Source organism: Drosophila mauritiana, chromosome 2L, assembly GCF_004382145.1.
Source record: "Drosophila mauritiana strain mau12 chromosome 2L, ASM438214v1, whole genome shotgun sequence".
Classification (NCBI taxonomy): Eukaryota; Metazoa; Arthropoda; class Insecta; order Diptera; family Drosophilidae; genus Drosophila; species Drosophila mauritiana.
Window position 1 is genome coordinate 2,732,546 of NC_046667.1, and position 20,880 is coordinate 2,753,425.

Here is a 20,880-nt window from a genome sequence, read left to right on the forward strand (position 1 = left end):
GTACTCGTGGACCTTATGTCCAGGTGTATATGTATGTATGCATATCGCTCGGTTATGTGGATACCTATGTAGTATGTATGTATATGCCGTATGCTGTGTTCATACTATGCGGTGCTGTCGATGGTTATGTATAATGTGGCTGCCCTCCTCTGCTCCTCTGCTCCTCTCCTCCGATCCCTGGGTATATAAAACGATCCTATCAGAGGGCCTGTCTTCTGCACTATGTATGTATGTATGCATGTTCGTATCTATGCATATAATGCGCACGCTAGGTGGCCAGATTAACTCATATCAACATCAAACATTGTCCTATATCTTGGGTCTGTTCAACCTATAACGCATATTTCTATATCTTGTATCTTTGTATCTTTACTTGCTATTCGATCGTTCCCTCAGGTGCGCTCTATATGTATACTAGCCCGATTCCGCGAAGTATCTCTCGGATTAGCCCAGTGGAATCGGGCTGTGGCTATGGTGAAGGTTAGGATGATCGATCCTGATCTTTTGATCTGCCTCGATAGTGAGTTTTAGATGCGGTTTATGCTCTTGTCTGGTGGTTGCTAAATGCATAATGCCTGATTTACCTCGAATATAAATTACATACATACATATCTAGGAAATAAAAGTACATGGACTGCTACTTATATTGTTTTTCCATTTGTTTTTATATTCGTTATTAATCTCTGGCCTATTTTAGTATCTTATTTACTTTAACTTCCTTTCTCTACTGATTTGTGCTTTCGTGATGGGCTATGCGTTGCATTCTGCTTGCTTTGAGAACGTTTTCGAAAATAATACAATATATAATATAGTACATTCATGTGTTCGACTTGCTTTTGGTCAGTTCGTGGGTGTTTTCATGTGTGGTGTGTGGTGTGTGCTGTTTGGTGTGTATGTACATGTCTTTTTGGGCTAACACTTGCACTTCGTTTCGCTCAGTGTAACGCTGTGTTCGTATTATGCGTAATTAGTTATACCAACTAAAAGGAAAACACAAATGAAAGTTCTGCTTTTGTTTTGTTTAATATTTATATATAGGTGTATATATAATTTGTTTTATTCACTTTCTCAGTTTTAATTTAAATCAATAATCAACATCATTTTATATAATTTCATATAATTTGTTTAATATGCAAGTATATATAGTTTGTTGTCTTTTTCTTGTTTCATTTTGTTGCTGTTGTGGTTAGGCTTCGATTTTTGTTAGTAATTTACCATTTGTTTAATACATAATACATATGTGTGTGTGGGTGTGTGTGAGTTTGGTATCTGTGTCTTATTTTGCTGTTTTTGGGCTTGAGATAATTTACAGTAATTATTTGGAAAAGCAAAGTTATTTATTTTTATTGAACAATACTCGTAATAAGTTGCATAACTTGTTCTTCCTGGCGTCCTCGTCGATTTGTTAAATTTAGATGAATTATATTACATAAATATTTTTGCTATTTTCTCGATTTGTAAGTTTGCATTCTTTGTTCTTTGTGTACTCCTCTACGCATAACTCTTCTGCTTCAGTGAACATAACTACAACTGTGTAAGTGGGTGTACAGGGGATACACAGATCCCTAACTACGCTTTATCTTTATCATTATCATTATAATATACCATTTACAGGACAAAAACATCTAATGTATTAGTTGAATTTCATTTACTTTCAATATGGAAAAAATCAGAAAATCATGGCTCACTGTTAATCCTTCGTCTCGAATTCGATTTCGATTTCGATTTCAATTTCGATTTCAATATCGGATTATATTGGAATGCTCGGCTCTCGAGCGGTTAGTTAGCTTAATTAGCTAGTTTGTGTTTTAGGTAGGTAGAAGTTTTTGCTGCCGCCGCTTTTCCATATTAAAAATCCCAAATTCTTAGTAGGCTTGTGCAGCAAGGAGCACAAGTTTATATAAATGTATATTGTTTAGATGTCATATACTTGAATATAATATAAATAGTAATAACTATTATTGTTCTTAATATTTCTTTTTCTGTTTTAACATTTTGCCATAATCATTTAGTTAGTATGTATATTTTCATTAGGTCCTAATATGATTTCTAAATCAGGGAATGTGGTAAGGTCGGAAACGAGTAAAACGACTCATAGATAGTAGTAGAAACCTTAATATTCGAGAAGAAGAAGCTACCGAACCAAAAATCTGAACTCGAACGAAAATTCAAAGCTAACCGAGGGAAAAACTTATCGGAAATGGAAACCTTTCCCAAACTGAGCCATATTTCTACTAAGTTATCGTAAACCAAGGTGTTCGAACTAAATTAACATTCCAATCTGATCCATTGTGCAAAATGTTCGATATTTTCTTTAAGTTTAAACTGATGATATATTCCGTTGAAATCACGCTTCAAAGTTTAACTTTTGTTATTTGCTTTTGGTTTTCGGTTTGTTTGGTTTCCCCTCTACTTATTCGTCTGATTCTGTTAGGTCGTTATACATAATATTTATATATAATATATATTTTATGATTTCCCTTCCGTCCTCTTGTTAATATGTCTGCCATGTTCACTTCGTTTAAACACACACATAGATTAATACTTACACAGTTAAGTACGTAATGCTCAATAATTTAAACATAATAAATAATTTACATAACAGTTTAGTTGCCTTTACGTTCTTGTTTTGCTTGTTTGTTTATATATTCATTAGTCAGTAATATTATTCACTAGTAATCCTTCAACGATTGAAAAACAAATTTAAAACCGGAAAGATCCCTTTAATCATTGCACTAAGTTAAAAACGAAAGTAAACTTAACCTTTAAAAATCATACTCTCGCGGTCATCCGTTAAATAGTTTGAGTATATAGAGTTTTGCATTTAATAAGAACATACTCGTAAATTTCATAGTTTGGAAACTCTCAATCAGGGACAACAACAAATTCATAGATCTCGGAATGAATTCATGTGTGATTATGATTATATGTAAAATCGATCGAACTATTTGGGATTCCGGCCAGTGAAAGGGACACATTGCACATTGCTTTCTATATAGGATTTCATAGCTTTCACTTCGCTTTGCTGTTCAACCAATGAGATATAACTTAGACACCTATGGTATTACTTAATCGGCATTTTGTGTGTTCCAGTATGTTTATGTTGAGATAACTGCTTAGATGAACAATTTTTGCATTAACTACGATATTTCGCTGATTGTTGCTTGTCGTTTCGGGTGAGGAGGATCGTTTTGTAGCTGATGATGATGCATTCGATTTCAATGTCTGACGGTTCGCGTACGTGTTCTTTGGTTACATTTATACGTTTGATAGATGTGCTGTAAGTCTGTCAACGATGAGATCGAGTGGAGAGGTTAGTTCTTGAGTTCATGGGTTGAAAGTTGAGGTTTCGAGACCCCAGTGGTTAGAAATCACACTTTAAGGTGTCTGGAAGTATGCAGTGAGAGGGCAATTTATTATTGCATACTTTTAGACACCTGGGATATTTGTATACTTTTCTGTTTTAAGTCACTCACCTGCATTGGTTATCCATGTTGCCGCCTTACTTCATGTTCTTCAGGATCTCGTCGGTCTCCTCGGGATCCTTGAGGGTGTGCCACTGGGCGATGGGCCGGCGGGGCGAGGCCAACATGTCCGACCAGTGACGCAGCTCGGTTCCGGTGCCCATGCAGCCAAGTATGCAGCGGCCGATGGGTTCGGAGGTGCCAATACGATCGTAGTCCACGACGGTCACAACGAGACAGATTTTCTGTGCGCGATTGGAGGGAAGAGGGTTCAAGGAAAGGAACGGCATTAGTATGGGTATTCTTGGTGCGGCTACTTTCGATTCGGTCTATATCTCTTTTGAACGGGAGGGGGCTTCGCTTTTGAGTTGAAGAACTTTTCGGTATTTCGATATACGTGTTCTGTTTGGGTTTCAAGTTGTTTTTTTGGGGGATTGAAGTGGGAACTGTTGTTCGCTAACAGGCAGACACTACAACAATGCTGTACTGGGAAGCAGGTTATAGACAGAGGTTTTCGGCACTACGTGGACAATTTTCGGCTTTTGAGTGCTGTATATTAGTTATAGTGCAGGCTAGGTTTAATCGTGGAGATCGTCGGGTGGAGTAATTCCAGTTTGCACAAGCACTTTGGTTGTGGTACATATATTCGATTTGGGTTCAACATCTAAGGGCGTTCAAGCATTACAAAAAGCTCCTTCGACAAGGAATTTGCTTGCTGTGGAGTAGTATTCCCTTATGGTGTTCATATTTTTGATTGTGAATTAACAAGCAGATCATGCATATGTCTAAGGCTAAGAATGAGTAGCTTAAAATAATAAATGTTGGTAACGAAACTCAAGAAATTCCTAAAAGCTTTGGATTTGCGTAAGGTGAGAAGCATATGAAGATGTCGGCAGATTCGGATTCATGTAGGGACGAGAATATATATGTTATCTCGCCACCTTTAACCTCGGGGACTAATGAACAAATTACTTTTCTCGATACTTGATAGCAGACACTTAAGCTGTGGCAAAAAGAAAAATGTTCATTAAATACGTGTAAACGAAAATGTATAATATTCAATCCCATTCGTCGTTCTTTGGTAATTGGTCATGGCATGGGGTCCTACTTATAGACAGGGGCTAACTCTTCGACTAGCACACGTAACGTAACCGTAACAGAGTTCTCCCAGTTTCCAGATCGCTTGGCTATATGTTGGTTTGATTGGTATGATTGGTATTCATGGTGATACGCTATACTTCTCTGTGTTGGCATTTGGGTATTTATTCTGTGTAAACTGTATTTGTACTGTAGCTGTTGTGGTGCGATTGGTATTCGATATTCAAATCAGAAGACAGTGTCAAAATAATGTACCCACTGCGATTTGGTTGCTGCGTGGTGCATTATTGACGCCGCTGGTATAGGAGTTTGCGATAGTTTGTATTATGGAAAGAGTAGTTTAAGTTGGTATTCGAATTTGTATTAGGTTGTATTCACTGTAGTTCTCTGGAGTGAGCGTAGTGTGTGTAAGGCTCGTGCTTGGCTGCATTCTTGCGTTTATGCTTTTCTGCTCGACTGCTTGGACGCTAATGCTTTATGCTTTATGCTTATGCTTTTCTGCTTGGCTGCTTTTTGCTCGGTTGCGAGCGAAGCGGGCACACTACGGCTTGCTCTCCATTCAAAATGTCGTCTAAGACGGTGTGTGGATTGGGGCAACTAGATTGCCGGAGTTTACGGATTCCTAAGCCACTAGGCATGCCTGATTGTCATTGCTTTACCGCTTGCCAGATTGTCTTCAAATCGATCATTACACATTTAACAACTAAAACATAAACCAAATCAGCTGGGCTAAGCACACATCGAGGCTGGTTAAAACTCAAGTTCAGAACAGAAATCAGATTCCACAAAAATTTCTCAAAGACTACACAAACAAAGGCAACAAACTAAAACATTTGCTAAATTTGTTGGGCTTTCAGTTTCCGTTTTGCATATTTACAATAGTAAATCAGGGATTGTCAAACATAAAAGAAGCTCGAACAAATTTTGGTTAAAATTACAACATTTAACATTGAATACTTTTTGTTTTTTTTAGGGGGTTTTTGATAGGTCTTATAGAACACAAAGATTGATTAAGTTAGTTTTTGGGGGAAGTTTAGATATCTTTATGGGTAATACGAAGATTGGTCTCTAAGAGTGTTCGGTTGTTTGGTTCAGAGTTTGGTGTTGTTGTCGCTTGTTTCGGAATACAAGTATTCAATATATGGATATATATATATATACGGTATATATGTAGTATAATTAACAACAACGATTGCACGTAAGTAGGCTAGTGTGTGTTTAGAGGGAGGTTGGGTACTCAAAACTCGGTTTGGTTTGGTTTCATTGGTAGATAGTTCAGAAGAGGACAGTAACAGTAGTAACAGTAATAGTAGTAGGTAGTAGTAGTAGTAGTAGGTAGTTTGTATAGGCAGTAGGCAGTAGTAGTATAGTAGTAGAGTAGTAGTAGTTGTGGTATTTATAGGATAGTATAATACATTCTCGCATACTTGTATTTGTTCAAATGGTACTTCAAATGAGAACGACTCATTATAGTAAGGGTTGAGGGTGCATTTTTTGATACTTGTCTTCTTCTTTTTCAAACGTTTGCCATTTTGCATGATTGCAATTTTCACATATGGATCTATAATATTGGAAAGAATTGAAAGAAAGAAAAAGAAAACATTTTCGTTTTATAACAAAGTAAAATTTTCACAATAATCTGATTAACACATCATATCTGATTTTTTGTATCTTTTGTTTACACACATATAAGTAATGTACACCAAAAACATTGAATAATTATGTACTTGTTATATATAGAGTAGATCAATTTTTACTTTGCAAACACAAAAACAAATTAAAAGTCGAACAAGAAAACAAGAAACAGGCCAAAGTGTAAATGTTTAATAAAATAAAAACGTCAATACGTATTAATAAAAAACGTTGGGCGCCACAAAAATATCCAATGATTTGAATCCACTCAAAAAAGTACCTAAGAGTATGCAGTGAATACTTTCCAACTTCATACCTTTTGATACTTTTCGAATTGTTTTCAAATTCTCGCAGATTTTTTGGAACACAACTGAAAGTGTAATTTTTACTTTGGCTTGCTGGCTTTTTGAAAATCATTTAAAGTTCACATCAATCACTGATTGTACCATAGTTGAACATTTTGGAACTCAGCAACCTGTTAAACTCAAGGCATTGCTTCAAATTATAATTTACACGAATAACTCATCCGCTTCGTTACGCGAATTACTTGTAACCGATTATTGTTGGAGCATTTAAAAAAACACACTGGAAAATGTTCTGTTGTTTGTAAAAGCCTAGAAGAACTTTAAATTGGTTTGGATATATTCGGCGGCAACGCTTTTCATTCAGCATCTGGCATCTGGACCCGAAATGATGTCGAGTGTTTGAGTTACAAAAAAATTGTACAGATTACATGCAAAAGTGAAGCTAAGCAAGCGATTTTGGCCATTTGATTGGATTGATTGGCATAGAGCTTAAAGTCGAATTTGGTTTTCTATTGGTTTGCCAGGCATAGGAGAAAACTGTGCGAATATTTCGGGATGGAAACGCTGCCGCAGCACAAATATATCCACTGATTAATGATAAAATTGATATTTTAGCGTACGCGAATTGGGCTAAATACGGTAAGATATGCAAGTTGATAAGTTGGCGCTAATTGATAGTAGAAAAGTAGTTGGCAAAAATTAGTTTGAATAAAAGTAGTATCTCTTTGCTCTCATTGATTTCGCTTTTTTTTCTTAGTTTTTTTTTCGTTACAACAGCAAACGTTGCCTTGCCGTTTGCCACGTCTGAAGAAGTTAGTACGAGTATATATATATATATTGTAAATGAAAGTAAAAGTATGCCACAAAACCGAAAATAAAACGAACAACGTACGTCACACACTTAGCTAAAATTACAAACACAGAAAGCAACAAAGTCGCGGACAGGACCGTCGCAGGTCCAACAAAATCTCATCTCAGGACCCCGATCGGCCCCGCCCACGATTTGGTATAACGCCACATTACCAGACAGTCCGCCCACGTCCATCTTCTTCAAGTTCTTGGCCTCCAGGATGACGACGGTTAGTTTTCCGGCGGTCGGCACGTAGCGCAGCGAGAAGCAGATGTCTCCCAGCTTTTCCTGTTTGGCGATATCCGGAGAAATGGAACGGAAACGGAAATGGGTTAGTGGGGTTCGATCGTGCAATTCAATGGTCTTGCATCAAACAACATGTCACACAGACTCTATTGGTACGATTACATATACATATCCATTTCAAAGTATATAGGGGTTAATATTTATATAGGGTTTGGGTCGCCCGAGTTTTGCATTACGAGTATTATAAATACTGCTGCAACATATATGGTTTTATCTACTTGGCCCAGCAATGGCTTTAAATTAATCTGCAGTTAAAACTCAGTTTTTGTGCTTTTTTTAAATTAGAAATTCTTTTTTTTATGTGGAGCTTTCACTTAGTTATTTTGTTTTTAGCCACCCAATGATATATATCGGTTAAACAAACGACGAACTAAGCTTTAATCGAGATATACGGTTGCAAAGTAACAAGTATATATAGAATAACCAAGAATATTCGATTATACACGTGGAAAGTAGGGCAAATCAAATACACTCGGATAAGTTAAAGTTAATGGGTTTTTCGGGGTGGGGTGAATAGTACGGTTTTTTTTACGAGAACTTTAGTTCTTAATTATATCTTATTGACATAAAACGAAAACGCCACAAATAAGTACATCAAACATTTACTGCACGTCTTAGAGCTTCGATTTTGTTAAGTGTAAGTATAAACCTATTGAGATGTTTTTCAGGGGAAAGAGTATATCCAAAGAAAAACTAAAGAAACCAATGCAAAGTACTAAACTGAAAGTAAACTCGTTGATATTGTTCAAGTGTTTTTTTTTTTGTTTTTCAGGGGCCTGTGTCTTCTCCGTTTTGTATTGATAACTTTACCAAAACTTACAGTTTCACTTCTGAGTAGTATGTTATATCTAATATGTTCTATTTTCTTGACTTTATGTTTGTTTTATGAAAACACCCAGCTCAAAACCGACTGCACAAAATGCAAAAATATGTTGGTTTTCAAAAATGTTCTTAAAAAACTACTGAGAATAGAAAAATACAGAGACAGAGAGATAAGAGATAAGAAGTTGAAATCAGGCATAGTTGAACCGATTTGTATGTACATTTCAGAGACTAGCTCTAGTAGGACTCGTTTTTGGAGGAACATCGAAATGAATAAGAAGTTTAAAATGTACATGATAATTATATATATATATATATTACAAATGAAAAATCTATCTAGATACGCAGTACGGCTAATAGTTATAACACATATAGGACCCTAGGCTGGTTCGAACCGCTTGCAGTGGTGGGATATAAATTTTACTTCGATTTCTGGGTGTTATAGCACAAACCAATCCGATGCCAATTCCTCGATCACTTCTCCAAGGGCCAAACTAACCCGGGAAAACGAAACTGTATTTGTTGAACTATAAATGCTTAGCTATGGGAAGTGTGGTTGTGTGTTATTTGGATTAGTTAAAAAAGTTTCAAGACAGAGACAGAGAGCGAGCGAGCGAGACAGAGACAGAGAGCGAGCGAGCGAGCGTTATAGAGAATTGATAGTTTTTTAAATCGGAGTCACTTACCGCCACTTTCTAGGGACTTAAATATTTTGATTCTCTGAATTCGATTCAAGTTCAGTTATCATTTGTGATTTTTTTGGGTGCCTTTCGAAATATTCTTTGTTAAATGTTTGGTGAATGTCTCATGGAAACAAAAAGGTCCATAATCGAAACCGAAAGTAATCGAAGGTAATCGAACAAAATATCGAAATTGGAAAACAAGATTATTGAGCATTGTTTTTTGTATTTGACTGTCATCGAAGCTCTGCTTACACATTACAGTACACAATCAAGTTATGCAACTCAAAACATAAGTACAGTACACACACATCGGGCGAGACAGCGACAGAGAGCTAAACACAAAAGTTAAGACTTAAATAAGCGTTTTTACGTATGTATGTATATAATATGCAATTCGTTCTTCGACTGCTCCAATGGATTGATTGGCTCTCGATTTGGATTATACGATTAATTTGGCAGCTCGAACAGAATTTGAACACAAACACAACGAACAGAACTTTGAACACATTTATGACGACAACAACCAAAGCAAATAACGATAATTATGAATCTTCGTTCCTTCGATCGTATACTTACATGGATTTTTGGGCATGTTTCAGGTTTCGGATTGATTTCCCCATGGCATGAGTCAAAAATTTCGAGTACAGTTTGGAAATTTCGAGTTTTCGAATTTTGTGATTACAGATTTGGATTTGTTTTTGGTTTGTTTTTTTTTTTTTTGGTTTTTTTTTAGCGATACGTTCAAAAATAATTAAAGAGAAAAATGAAGAGCGTATTAAAAATCATTGAATTCCATTTCCAGTAGAATTTTGATAAGTTTCAATGTGGTTTTTCAAATTTCGTATAGTTCTGTAACCAATCAATGGTCGCATGTCCGTGTTCAATGTTTTCGTGTGGATTTCTAATACTTAGTGTGAGTTATATATCGGTATAAAGTCGTAAGCAAAAGGAAAGGCATGCAGTAGAGTAAAAATTGTTCAGAATGGTATATTTGCAGTGTTTCTAAACTAACTGTAAGTAAGTTGTAATATTCATAGTAGGAAAAGTTACAGTATTAGTCTGGTAATAAAGCTTATGCCTATTTTCTTGGCATAATGGTATTGGGCCAGGCTTAGGCATTCGCTGGATTTAACTTGGCTTAGATGTTGACTTCTCGCAAGACCACCTAAATATTGGAAAATAAATAATAATGTCAGTGAAATAAAAAGAATATAATATCTAAGCAATTCCTGGTATTATGGATCATAAATCGGAAACCTTGTCTCTAGTAAAAATATTGCATTAAAATCCAGCAATTGCCTTACACTTTCGGCTTCCGAAAAGATTTGATCAGACAATACCATTTGTTTTCTGGCATTCACAGGCGAAAAATTAAAGCTGTTTTCCATCTCTGAAATTGTATCTTTTATCTTGTATCTGTGTGCGTGTTTGTTGAGTTGTGTGTGAGTATCTGTACATGGCTTTGTGTGTGTTTCTGTGTAGCTGTGTGCGAGATTTTTAGAGCATTCATTCCATCATCTGACCAATTCAATGTAATCAATGCAAATATTTTACAACATTTTCATTTATTTATATAACTTATCGTTTGTTACTTCAGATAATTTCTTCTGTGCGTTTTAGTGTGTGTGTGTGTTTGAGTTTGTGAGTTTAACAGAGAAAAAGAGAGCGTGTGAGTTTCGGGTATGTTTGGATAGTAAAAGTTTGACAGACTTTATGCAAATAACTGGGGTGCAAAAGTTGGTTACTACTGTAAGAAAGATATGCAAAAGTTTTCAGTATTTTTGACGTTTAATTGTTCCAATCCAAGTGCAAACAAAAAATGTGTGAGTAGTGTCGTTTTGGGGAGAAGATTCAGCAACTAAACAATTCGATCAGCATGGTCAATAAGTGGCAAAGGATAATTGGCCCGAAGCCGGGCGAAAAGTTTTGGGGAAATGGAGAAGGTTCGAAGTTGGGGGGCGGGCGGGTGAAATCAGTCAACCATGCTGATTTACTTTAGCTTTTCTTATGCCACAGGTTTTCTCAACAAATTAATATTGCAGTGTGATCATTTGCATATGGAAATGTGAAAACATTTGTCATTTTGATTACTCGGTTGCAAACAAGACAGCCCAAACATAGATAAATCGCTTATATTAATACAAAAATTCAACTACAATATTAATGATGCGAGAAAGTATGCAGACGCAACAGTATAGTTATTGGATATATCGTATAAGGAAATATAGAAGAGACAGAGAAAAGTCACAGAACAATCGCTCAAGACCAAATTGATTGATTATCGTGGGAAATGGCTATTGAAGATTCGCTTGGTTAGTTGTGGTTAGATGCATTGGTTATCATAATCGTAGTAGACGGCTTTTGTGTACAAGAGCGACAGTTCACAGGTTATATATGTAAAGGGGAAATCATAAACTCATATGGTGTATGCAAAGGTGTTGGAGGATTCTCGGTTTTGGTTTTTGGGTTAAGTAAGAATTGAAAGCATGTTTTTGTATTTACCTTCTACAAAAGTTCAAGAAAACAAGAGTTTATATGTTTCGAAATCAATTTTTTGGTTTGTTTCAGAGGGGGGAATTGGAGAAAGAGAAATTTAGAGTTTTATTTTTTTGTAATAGTTGTTGGTGTCGTTTGAGGGCTTTCAATGAAAATAAAAAAAAAATATCAGGGCACGTGGGGAAAAATCAAAGGCCCAGTGCCATTTGATTTTCCCCCGCTTGCTGTTGGTTTTCTTTGTTGAGTATTGCTTATTATTTAAATGGTAAGATAATTTCTTTGATTATTTATATTTGCATTTTGAACTGGGTGTGTAAAAAGTTTCGTTTGAGACTCGAACAACTTTTGCTTGTCTGTTCCACGAAGTTTTCATTGTTTTGTTGATATTGTATCTGTTTTGGAAAGTTTTCACTGTAATTGTCTTTGTTCCCTGCCCTTAAAAGTACTTCTGGGGGGCTCGGGGATGGGTTCGTTGACTTAAAAACAAATATCAGTGGGTGTCGAAAATGCTTGGATTGCTTTCTGCTGTATTTTCATACTTTTTGGTCGTGGCTGAAGTTCGAATGCAAAATACACACAAAACACAATCATCGTACTATATAGTAAGTAGGTGTTCGAGATTACAGAACAGAAGTCAACAAATATCACACGATTTCAGTGTCGGCCTGCTTTCGGCTCCAAAAACTCAGAGCATTACTAAGGAACGCATAAGAAATCATAAGGTTCGAAATTCGAATCATAAGAGTACGAAAGACAGATCTCAACTGATGTTCTTGAGTTGGATAAAAACACACTTAGAGGCACATCGAGTTGTATATAGTACGAGTATATAGACAGAGAGAGAGTTACGGATAGCTTGGATAGTACTGGTGACCCCGGCGTGGACCCCGGCCCAGCTCTACATACCTGTCCGCCCTCTCCTTCAACGCTGACCAGGTCGCGCCACTCCTCGATGGTCTGCGCCAGGTCGATGGTGCACAGCGGCACCTTCACCTCGCCGATCTGGTCGTGCTTCGAGAAGCGATCGAAGTCGAAAATGGCAAACACGAGCGTCTTGTTCATGGCATCGGCGTAGGGTAAACTCTGTAACATTATGATAATATGATGATATCCTTCTGTAAATCTGAATAGCAATCGAAATCTCTAAGAAAATCCCTTAAAAGGGATATTCTTTTCGGCACTTGTTTAAAAAGAAGTCAATCTCACCTTGAAGGTGAACGTCTCGTTGAAGACCGGACTCAGTGTCTTGCGGTGCACCTTGGTCTCGAACTTCTTCTTCTTGTCGGGCAGCAAGTACACCTTGACATAGGGATCCGAGGTACCGCCCATATCCAGGGCGGGAAGTTCCTCAGCTTGGATCACCGTCACGGCCAAACTGTTGGAGTTGAAATCGTATTCCAGCTAAAAGAGAGAGATTCGAAAGGCGGCAACAACAGGGGATTTTGGTTTTGGACCAAAAAGAGACAATGGAAAGTAATATATTAGTACAGTGGCAAAAGGATATGTTTGTTTAATATGTCAATGTAGTGCCAAGATCTAATTGAGTGGGTTTCACACAAGGAAAGATTCCCCGCTTAATGGTTAAATTTCGGGATTTTGGATATTGAATCTAGCTATTAAAACCCAATTAAATTAAAGAATATGACCCAGTGGAAACGGAATTTGGTTTAGTGTAGATGAAACATTATAAAGGAAGTTGTTACAGTATTCATTGAGTTTATATCTGTGAGTGTGTTCCCCGTGTCTAGAACATCAACTCTGCCCACACTTATGGAACACCTATCTGAGTTACGTTTGGTTAGTTTCGTATGCTGGGGATTAGGCTTGTGTGTGGTTGGGTCCTGGGGAGTTCGGGGATTGGGAATTGGGAGACCTACCTTGAAGTTGAGGCGCCCCAGCTTCTGCTCGCTCTGCTTGTCCTCCTCGTCACCCTCCTCGGCATTTTCGGTGAGTTCCTCCATATCAGGCTGAACCTATGACATACCAGAACCCAATAACTACTAAGATTTGATGGCGCGTCAGACACTTACTTTCTCCTTGTACGCCGATCCCAACAACTGTACCGACTTCATGTCGACACCCTTCTTACCCTTTCCATCTTTGGTTCTTCGCTTCTTCAGGAATCTCCGCACACAGAAGAAGATTATACCAAAGACGACCAGGAACACGAGTATGATGATGGCCACCACGCCCCATGTGGGCAGCCCCGTGCGCTCCGCGATTACCTCGGTGACCACTTCGCCGACATGCTCGATCTTTTTGATCACCGGCACTGATGTGGTGGTGGATTCTGCACGGATAATAACGGTATAAGTATGTTGCTTAAATGCATCATTCCGATTGGACTCACCCTGAGCCTCTGTGGTTGCACTCCGTGTTGTTGATTCCACCTGTGCGATTCTTTGACTGGCCGCTTCCGCCGCCTTCTCGGCGAGCACCTCCTGCTCCTGCCTGTCCACCTCACGGAATTTGGAGTGATGTGTTTCTTCCAGCTTCTGGTCCACGGACTCCAGTTCCGCTGCCGGCTCGGACGCTGGCGCTGGTTCCGCTTCCGGTTTGGCGTCCGTTTCCGATTTTGCATTTGGCGGCATTTTGTTTTGCTGTGTTGTTGCTGCAAAGTTCAAATTTAATGAGTCGCCGAACGTAAATGGATATTAATGATGTGTGTGTGTTTAATTTCCAGGCTGTCGCCGGCTCAAAAACAGCGCTGAACTCGAGTGCGGCCACAAAGAAATCCCATAAAAGTCGTTAGCAAGTTCTCCCACACTCGCATCCTTGAAACACTAGAAATGCGCTGACGGCGTCATCTAAAACGGGCTGTTGGGTAGCTGGGTGGTTGGGTGGTTGGTTGGTTGGTTGGTTGGTTGGTTGGTTGGTTGGTTGGTTGGTTGGTTGGTTGGTTGGTGGTGGCAGTGGCAAACGCATCAAGTAAAAGTGCTTATCCTTAGCCACCAAGGGCACGCACTCTCTCCCAAAGCCACCCAACCAGCCACCCATCCACACATATATATGTGTGCTTCTACAATGGCACCCACGCAAAACGCTTTGAACGGCTGGGATCCCCCCTTACTATTTTGCTCAGTTTTTTCCCCATTTCGCCGCCTTTCTCCTTTAATTGAATTCATTAATATTAACACCGAGCTGCTGGTTCTGTTCTCCAGCTGCTTTGTAGTCCCTCGTTTTGAATTTTCCGCATTTTACTTCATTTCGTTTACTTTAACAACTTGAGCCGTATTAATTATGGACGGCGGATGGCTGCTTGAGTTGGGTGCTCGGCTCCTCTTTTCATTTTGTCAGACATCCTTTGACCCTGAACTGCCATTGTTGCAAAGAACCCATTGGAGGTTCCCCCAGTGGAAAATATACGCGGGTACTTATGTCTCGCTGATTGGCAATTTCTGCTTTCATTTGAAGACTGCAATATGGGTAACCCATCAAAAGTTGAACGACACATGTCAGCCGAAGGAATACTAAAAGTCGAATTTCATTGGAATATTATTTGTTCACTGTAATTTGAACAGCAGAATATGAAATTTATTGTCCTTAAGTTACTCCCACTTCAAATTGATTTTATGTTAAATGATATTCCAAGTCCGCTCTTCATTGTTTTCACCTTTTGTTTGCATCTCATTGTTTTCATAAGGCATCCTGAGCCAAAGATAAAAACCACCAAAACCACTTATCCTCTCAGCCAGAAGAAAGAAAAGCAAACTGGTGTAAGAGCAATTTAGAGCCAAAATGACTGGAAAGCGCTGCTTCTCCTATGGCTCTTCTCTTGTTTACTTTGCAAATGACGTCAAAGGACATCCATACCCTGAAACACGCTAACGCACACCAATGGAAAAAGAATTCGGAAAACTCGAAAAAAAACTCGGAGAGCCGCTTAAATGAAAAGCCTGAAGGCAGCTTTGTTTATTTGGCCCCATAAATATGCTTAAAATTCAAATGTTGTGGATGCCAGGCGCGTGGAAAATTTAGATGCAAACTCAGTGTTTGCTCAACATAAAGTTTATTTTGTGGGCGGGCTGCAAATACAATTTGCATGAATAATGTGCGAAATTAAGTTATGCGGGTTAATTGCCTTCTAGGCAAACGCAATTTGCGATTTAATTCAGTTTTGGGTCGAAGAAAGCATATTTAAAATCGATAGAATTAAGCTAAAATTGCGAACATGTTTTTCGCATACTTAATTTTTACCTGTATACCTTAGCACATCACTTAATTGTTTGATGTCTATATCTCACAGTTAAACTAGAGCGACTAAAGAAAAGTACCTCTGCTAGACTAATATACACGTTCTTATCAGCAATTTAATGAAATTGTTTACTTTTCGCCAATTTTGAAAATGAATAATAAACAACTGTCTCTTTTCTCCGCTTATCGCTTTCTTGAATGAGTTTTTGCTGCTCACCTTGAATTTTGTGAAGATTAAACTTAATTTCTCTGCACATTATTTAAGAGTGCAAAATTGATAAGATGGCAGTCCATAACATGCTCATTATAATTTTAAAATGTTGTTCTACTTTAAATGCGCTAACTTATTATACTTTATAGAATGAGGAACCACGCCTCTTGGCCACTTGAGGCCGAAAAGGAAAATTCCAGAGAAATCAATAAATTTAAATGCATCTAGGACAAGTTGTGTGGCACAGAAGCTGCCTGGAAACGACTCCTTGAGGTGGAGGGGGGAAAAGCAGCCATGTGGCAGCAAAAAGTGGAAAGCTGGGAGATGTCACGATTTCCGTGTGATCCCCTGACAAATTGCGTTGCAGCCCAGGCAGGCAGATAAATAAAATGGATAAACAAGGGCTTCCTGCCCCCCGAAAGACTCATCCATAATAAATGTGCACGCAACAATGAGAAACACCTCCCGAAAGTTGCCCGGAAAATGGCAATCACCCAAAGGTGGAGCACTTTGTTATTCATATTTTATTAATGCACCAAAAAATCTCGAGCTGAATTATGTTTCCTGGCATGAGGGCCAAAAACCCGCAAGAAAAATACCTTAACATTAATAGGAGCAAGATGTGCAGCTACTGTGATTTCCAGGAAGGCACAAGAAGGTCACAAATATTGTATGTGGCAACTGACATTTTTGTCATTCTGCCAGCTTTTCGTGGCACTCAGTTTTTTTCTTTTTTTTTTGCACACGGGTCAACGGGGCGTATGGGTGTGCTGGTTATTTTGCGGTGCCCACTTGTCTGGGCCAAAAAGAAGTGGCAGCTAAATAACAAACTACGCAGTCCAAAACGGCTTCGTTTCGTGCTAAAGTCTAAATTACATTTAGGGCCAAAACAGCTGCTTCCAGTATTTGTTATTGGTAGTAAGACTCTTGAGTGGTCAGTGGGTTCATTGTTGAACACTCGATTGATGGCAAAACATTTCCAGTAACTGTCAAAAGTGCCATAACCATGAAGTAAGTGCTGCTTTTTAAGGCCAGTCTCGGAAAAGTTTGTAATTGAAATGAAATGGGGTAATATCCTAATGATAAGTTCCTGTAGTTCCACTTAACATTGTAAAATTCAATTACCACTTCTCCTTCCGACTCAACTTTTGATAAACTTACTCATTTTGAAGAGAACTTTCATGTCGAAGACCCTACTAAATTATTCAAAGCTCAGTTCGGAGCTCCAATCAGGGACGATAGGAGTATGTGTGCTTTCCTAGTAATAATTGCTACGATTTGACCTTTGGCGAAGGACCTATAAATAGGCAGCTGTCTGCTGCTTTTTCATAAATTGTGGGCGGTGGTGCAGAAAAAGCTGATAAGGGTGCGTGGGCTGGTGTGCTGGTGGGTGGTGCATTGCAGTGACACAATGTGGAGCACAGATATCGGCAATTGGCTGGGCATTTTAGATTAGCACGGGGCTCGCATGGCGATAAGATAAGTGGGTAAAAGGATACTGCGAGTAAAAATAGAGTTTTCCACCGGTCTGGCAATCAAGCTGTCAAAACAAATTAACATGGGATGGATGGACAGGCAGTCATTACCCATTACCGGGTCCAAACAAACCCGCCAGCGAGCTGCTCCGCAAATGGAGCTCGCTACCAGAATCGCAATCCGATTCGGGTTCGGATTCGGATTCGGATCTATGGCAACATCTGTGGAACCCACGCACGTAATACGGGCGAATCGAGTAGAAAATGGCCAGGAGGCTCTCGAAGCTCACGAATGGGGAAACGGTTAAACTTTTTGGCGAGCCGGAGAGTGGAAAACCATGGGAGCGGAAGGATGGAAAAGCGGAAAAGCCACACATGCCCACAGCTCTCTCTCCCTCTCTTTCTCTTTCTGTTTCCGCTCTCCTTACTGCGCACATAACCCAGAGAAGGCAACAAAATAAAAACTCGGAAAATGGCAAGGGAAATAAAAAAAGAAATGAATATGAAGGGAAAATCAAGCTAGACGTTGGAGCACGACATTGCCTCAGGACAGAAGAATGCCTGGCGGAGAAAACCAATTTTCCACATCATTATGCTTTTCGCTTTCATTGAACAATCCGTCTCGATGTTTTCAAAATCAAAAACATTTCATTCATATTCTCGAATTTCACACAACAGGATTTTCGGGCCGCAAAGGGTCAAAAGTACGCGGCCGTTCGGGCCAACTTGATTATTGGCAATTATGTGCGGACTCCCGAGCTTGTCTGCAGCATTTTTATTGCTATGCTTCGGCAATGCCCTTAATAGCCTGCCCCCCTAGGAATTACGGCCCAACTTCGGGCTGTCCAAAGCTAATTAGCGAAGAGCAGGGCTAAATCAGGTTTAGTTCTTATTAGACGAAGATAAGAAAGGACACGATGAATAAGTGATGTGTGGCACTGGGCAGAGGATTTGGCAGTCTGGCAATTAATCAAGTTAATAAACGCAAAGTATTTTCGACCTTTAGGGTTTAATGGAAAGGAAATTCCTGCAAATTCTTGTGAATCTATTAATTAACTTGATTATTTGAATATTAATGTAATTAAAGTTGAAAGTTAAACATGGGAGATATTTGTATCTTAATTAATAAATTATAGGACAATAAACAATCGAATTTTCTCTAATAGCTTTAGTGTTTTCCAGCCACTTTAGCTGCAGCAACCCTTTAGTTATGTATGTTTCTCCATTTACTCGATGGACTGCCCCAAAAAGTGTGCTACGTTTTTGTAAATACCAACACTCACCCCCTAATTAGAAATGCTGCCAATGTTTCTCCTTTCCAATCAGCAATCGGGATCCAGACTAGCGTTAATAGCTCGTTCGCCTCGGTACTTAATGCGCTTGTTTATCGTCCGCTTTATTAGTTGGATGATGGGTTTTGAGCAGCGTTTAACGAAGCGTGACTCCTGCGAGGGGAGCGGGGAGGGGCGGCAGCAGTGGCGACTATTTGGCAGGAAGGATATGGTGATGCGGATCCTGGCGCTTGTCGATGTATGTGTGAGCTGCTGCTGCTGCCTGATTTATGTTTTTGGTTTTTTGAGGCTGGCTTTGGCTAGTGAGGCCGCGGCTCGCTAGTCTCACATGAATTTCGTATACTTTGTTGGATAATTTGTAATGAAATTAATTCAATTTATTTAGATTTATTTGCATATATTTCGCAGTACGAGGGATATCAGCGGAGAGAGAGGGAGATAGAGAGATACAGAGAGAGCGTGAGTGAGAGAGTGGGAGAGATACGCAGCGTATACGTAATATGAAAATACAATGGTGTGCGTAAATATTGATAGAGCGAACTCGGCTTTGTGTGTGTGTGTCTGTGTGTTGTGTCTCCTTGCCAAAAAGAGTATATGTGTGCGTGTTGGTGAGTAGGCAGAGAGAGACAAATAGAGAGAGAGAGAGAGTGGGAGGTTGGCAAATTCGCTTTTTCCTCGAAGAAAGCAAATTCAGGATAGAGATTTTCTTAGGGCCATTTCTTTCGTCCTTTTCAGGGCCTCTTTTGACTTAAATTGAGCTTTCCTCTTTCTCTCGCACTCAGACACTTCAAGTTGATAGTTAAAAATCTCTTTTTAATTTGAATTTTTAATTATTTAATTATAGGGCGTTGAAGGACTGTTTTCGGATTTCCCGAATTCACATTATATGCTTTTTAATCCTAGCATTCGACTGACTTTCGACAGCACCACAATAGTCGGGTGGGAAAAATCAATATCCCCGCAAGTGGCTCACATGCGTTTTCACTTTCAATGATAGCCCATTTTTCAGCGCTTCTTTCATCTTCGCATTGCACACTGGAATATTCAATTAAAATTTTCTTGCGTAGCTGCCATTTTTTCTCGACATTTGCTGCAAAAATTCTGATACACAAAAAGTGTTCTCCTTTTTTGTCAGCGCGTGCTAAACACTCGCACACACACATTCGCATACACGCACCCACACCACACACACATACACACGCGCACTATACATTTCGGGGCTTTCGATGGCCTTTTCATTTATATAACAAATGGGAAAACACTTTCAACACTTTGCTTTGCTTTCAACCAATTCTGTTTAATTTTCATAAATTTTTTTAGCACATTTTTGGACGATTTTCCATGGGCATTGCCACTTTTTATGAGCCTCTAGAATTTTTCTATCCCATTCACCTTCAGCCTAGCGCTTTGTACTTCAGCAGTCAACTTCCACGGTCGATGTTCATTCGCGTTTTGGCCCACACGCTCCAGGAGCAGCGCTGAAAAGCTTGGGCCACTCGCCAAAACGCGAGAGCGAACCGGTTGGGGCATCGATTTTGGCTGCTCGGCCAGCGGGTGAGCGGGGCGGTGTCCACCGTGGGGAGCTTTTGGCCAGCGGAAATCTCGGAGGGGAAGGGTCTAGGCCAGCTGGAAATGGCTGAGCCCCTACTATTGCGATATGCAATGGAGCATAATCATAAGATAAGGATTACCATAAAATTCATCCTTCATAAGTGAGAGTTTAATAATTACTACAGTATCTCATGTCTAGTATATACATATTTTCAAAAGGATCTTCTCGAATCCGTGCTAAACCCTACTATTTAGAAAGGCTCTCTCTCTAGATTTTCCCAAAGGAGGTAAACATCTGACTGGGAATCACATGTAAAAATGAAAGCTCCTTCAGAACCTGTTCGCAGTATGTTTTTTGGTGCATGCGTACTGGAGCGGAAGTGTCTCAATGGCACACAATGTTGCCATTTGCTGCAGAGCAAAGCTTTTCTCTGCCAAGTTTCACTTTCCGTACTATTTCCTCCGCCTATGAAAACTGAGATTTGACATCTAACTGTATCT

At 39.1% G+C, this 20,880-nt stretch overlaps 1 protein-coding gene across 9 annotated transcripts; it reads right to left on the reverse strand.

The window, feature by feature from the left end:
- Window positions 1-1,171: 1,171 nt before the first annotated feature.
- Window positions 1,172-20,276, reverse strand: LOC117139528 (synaptotagmin 1). Of its 9 annotated transcripts, none has more exons than XM_033301956.1 (11): window positions 20,221-20,276; window positions 18,820-19,170; window positions 14,007-14,267; window positions 13,687-13,946; window positions 13,534-13,623; window positions 12,863-13,057; window positions 12,563-12,739; window positions 7,523-7,631; window positions 5,990-6,123; window positions 3,477-3,709; window positions 1,172-3,286 (listed from the first exon to the last, which is right to left on the reverse strand). In XM_033301956.1, the coding sequence occupies exons 3-10, from the start codon at window positions 14,245-14,247 to the stop codon at window positions 3,503-3,505; spliced, it is 1,413 nt and encodes a 470-aa protein (XP_033157847.1). In that variant the 5' UTR covers window positions 14,248-14,267; window positions 18,820-19,170; window positions 20,221-20,276; the 3' UTR covers window positions 1,172-3,286; window positions 3,477-3,502. The 9 variants fall into 9 exon arrangements, with proteins under 9 accessions (XP_033157847.1, XP_033157839.1, XP_033157830.1 ...); XM_033301948.1 differs by having other exon boundaries at window positions 7,523-7,637; XM_033301939.1 differs by having other exon boundaries at window positions 13,534-13,629.
- Window positions 20,277-20,880: the final 604 nt, after the last annotated feature.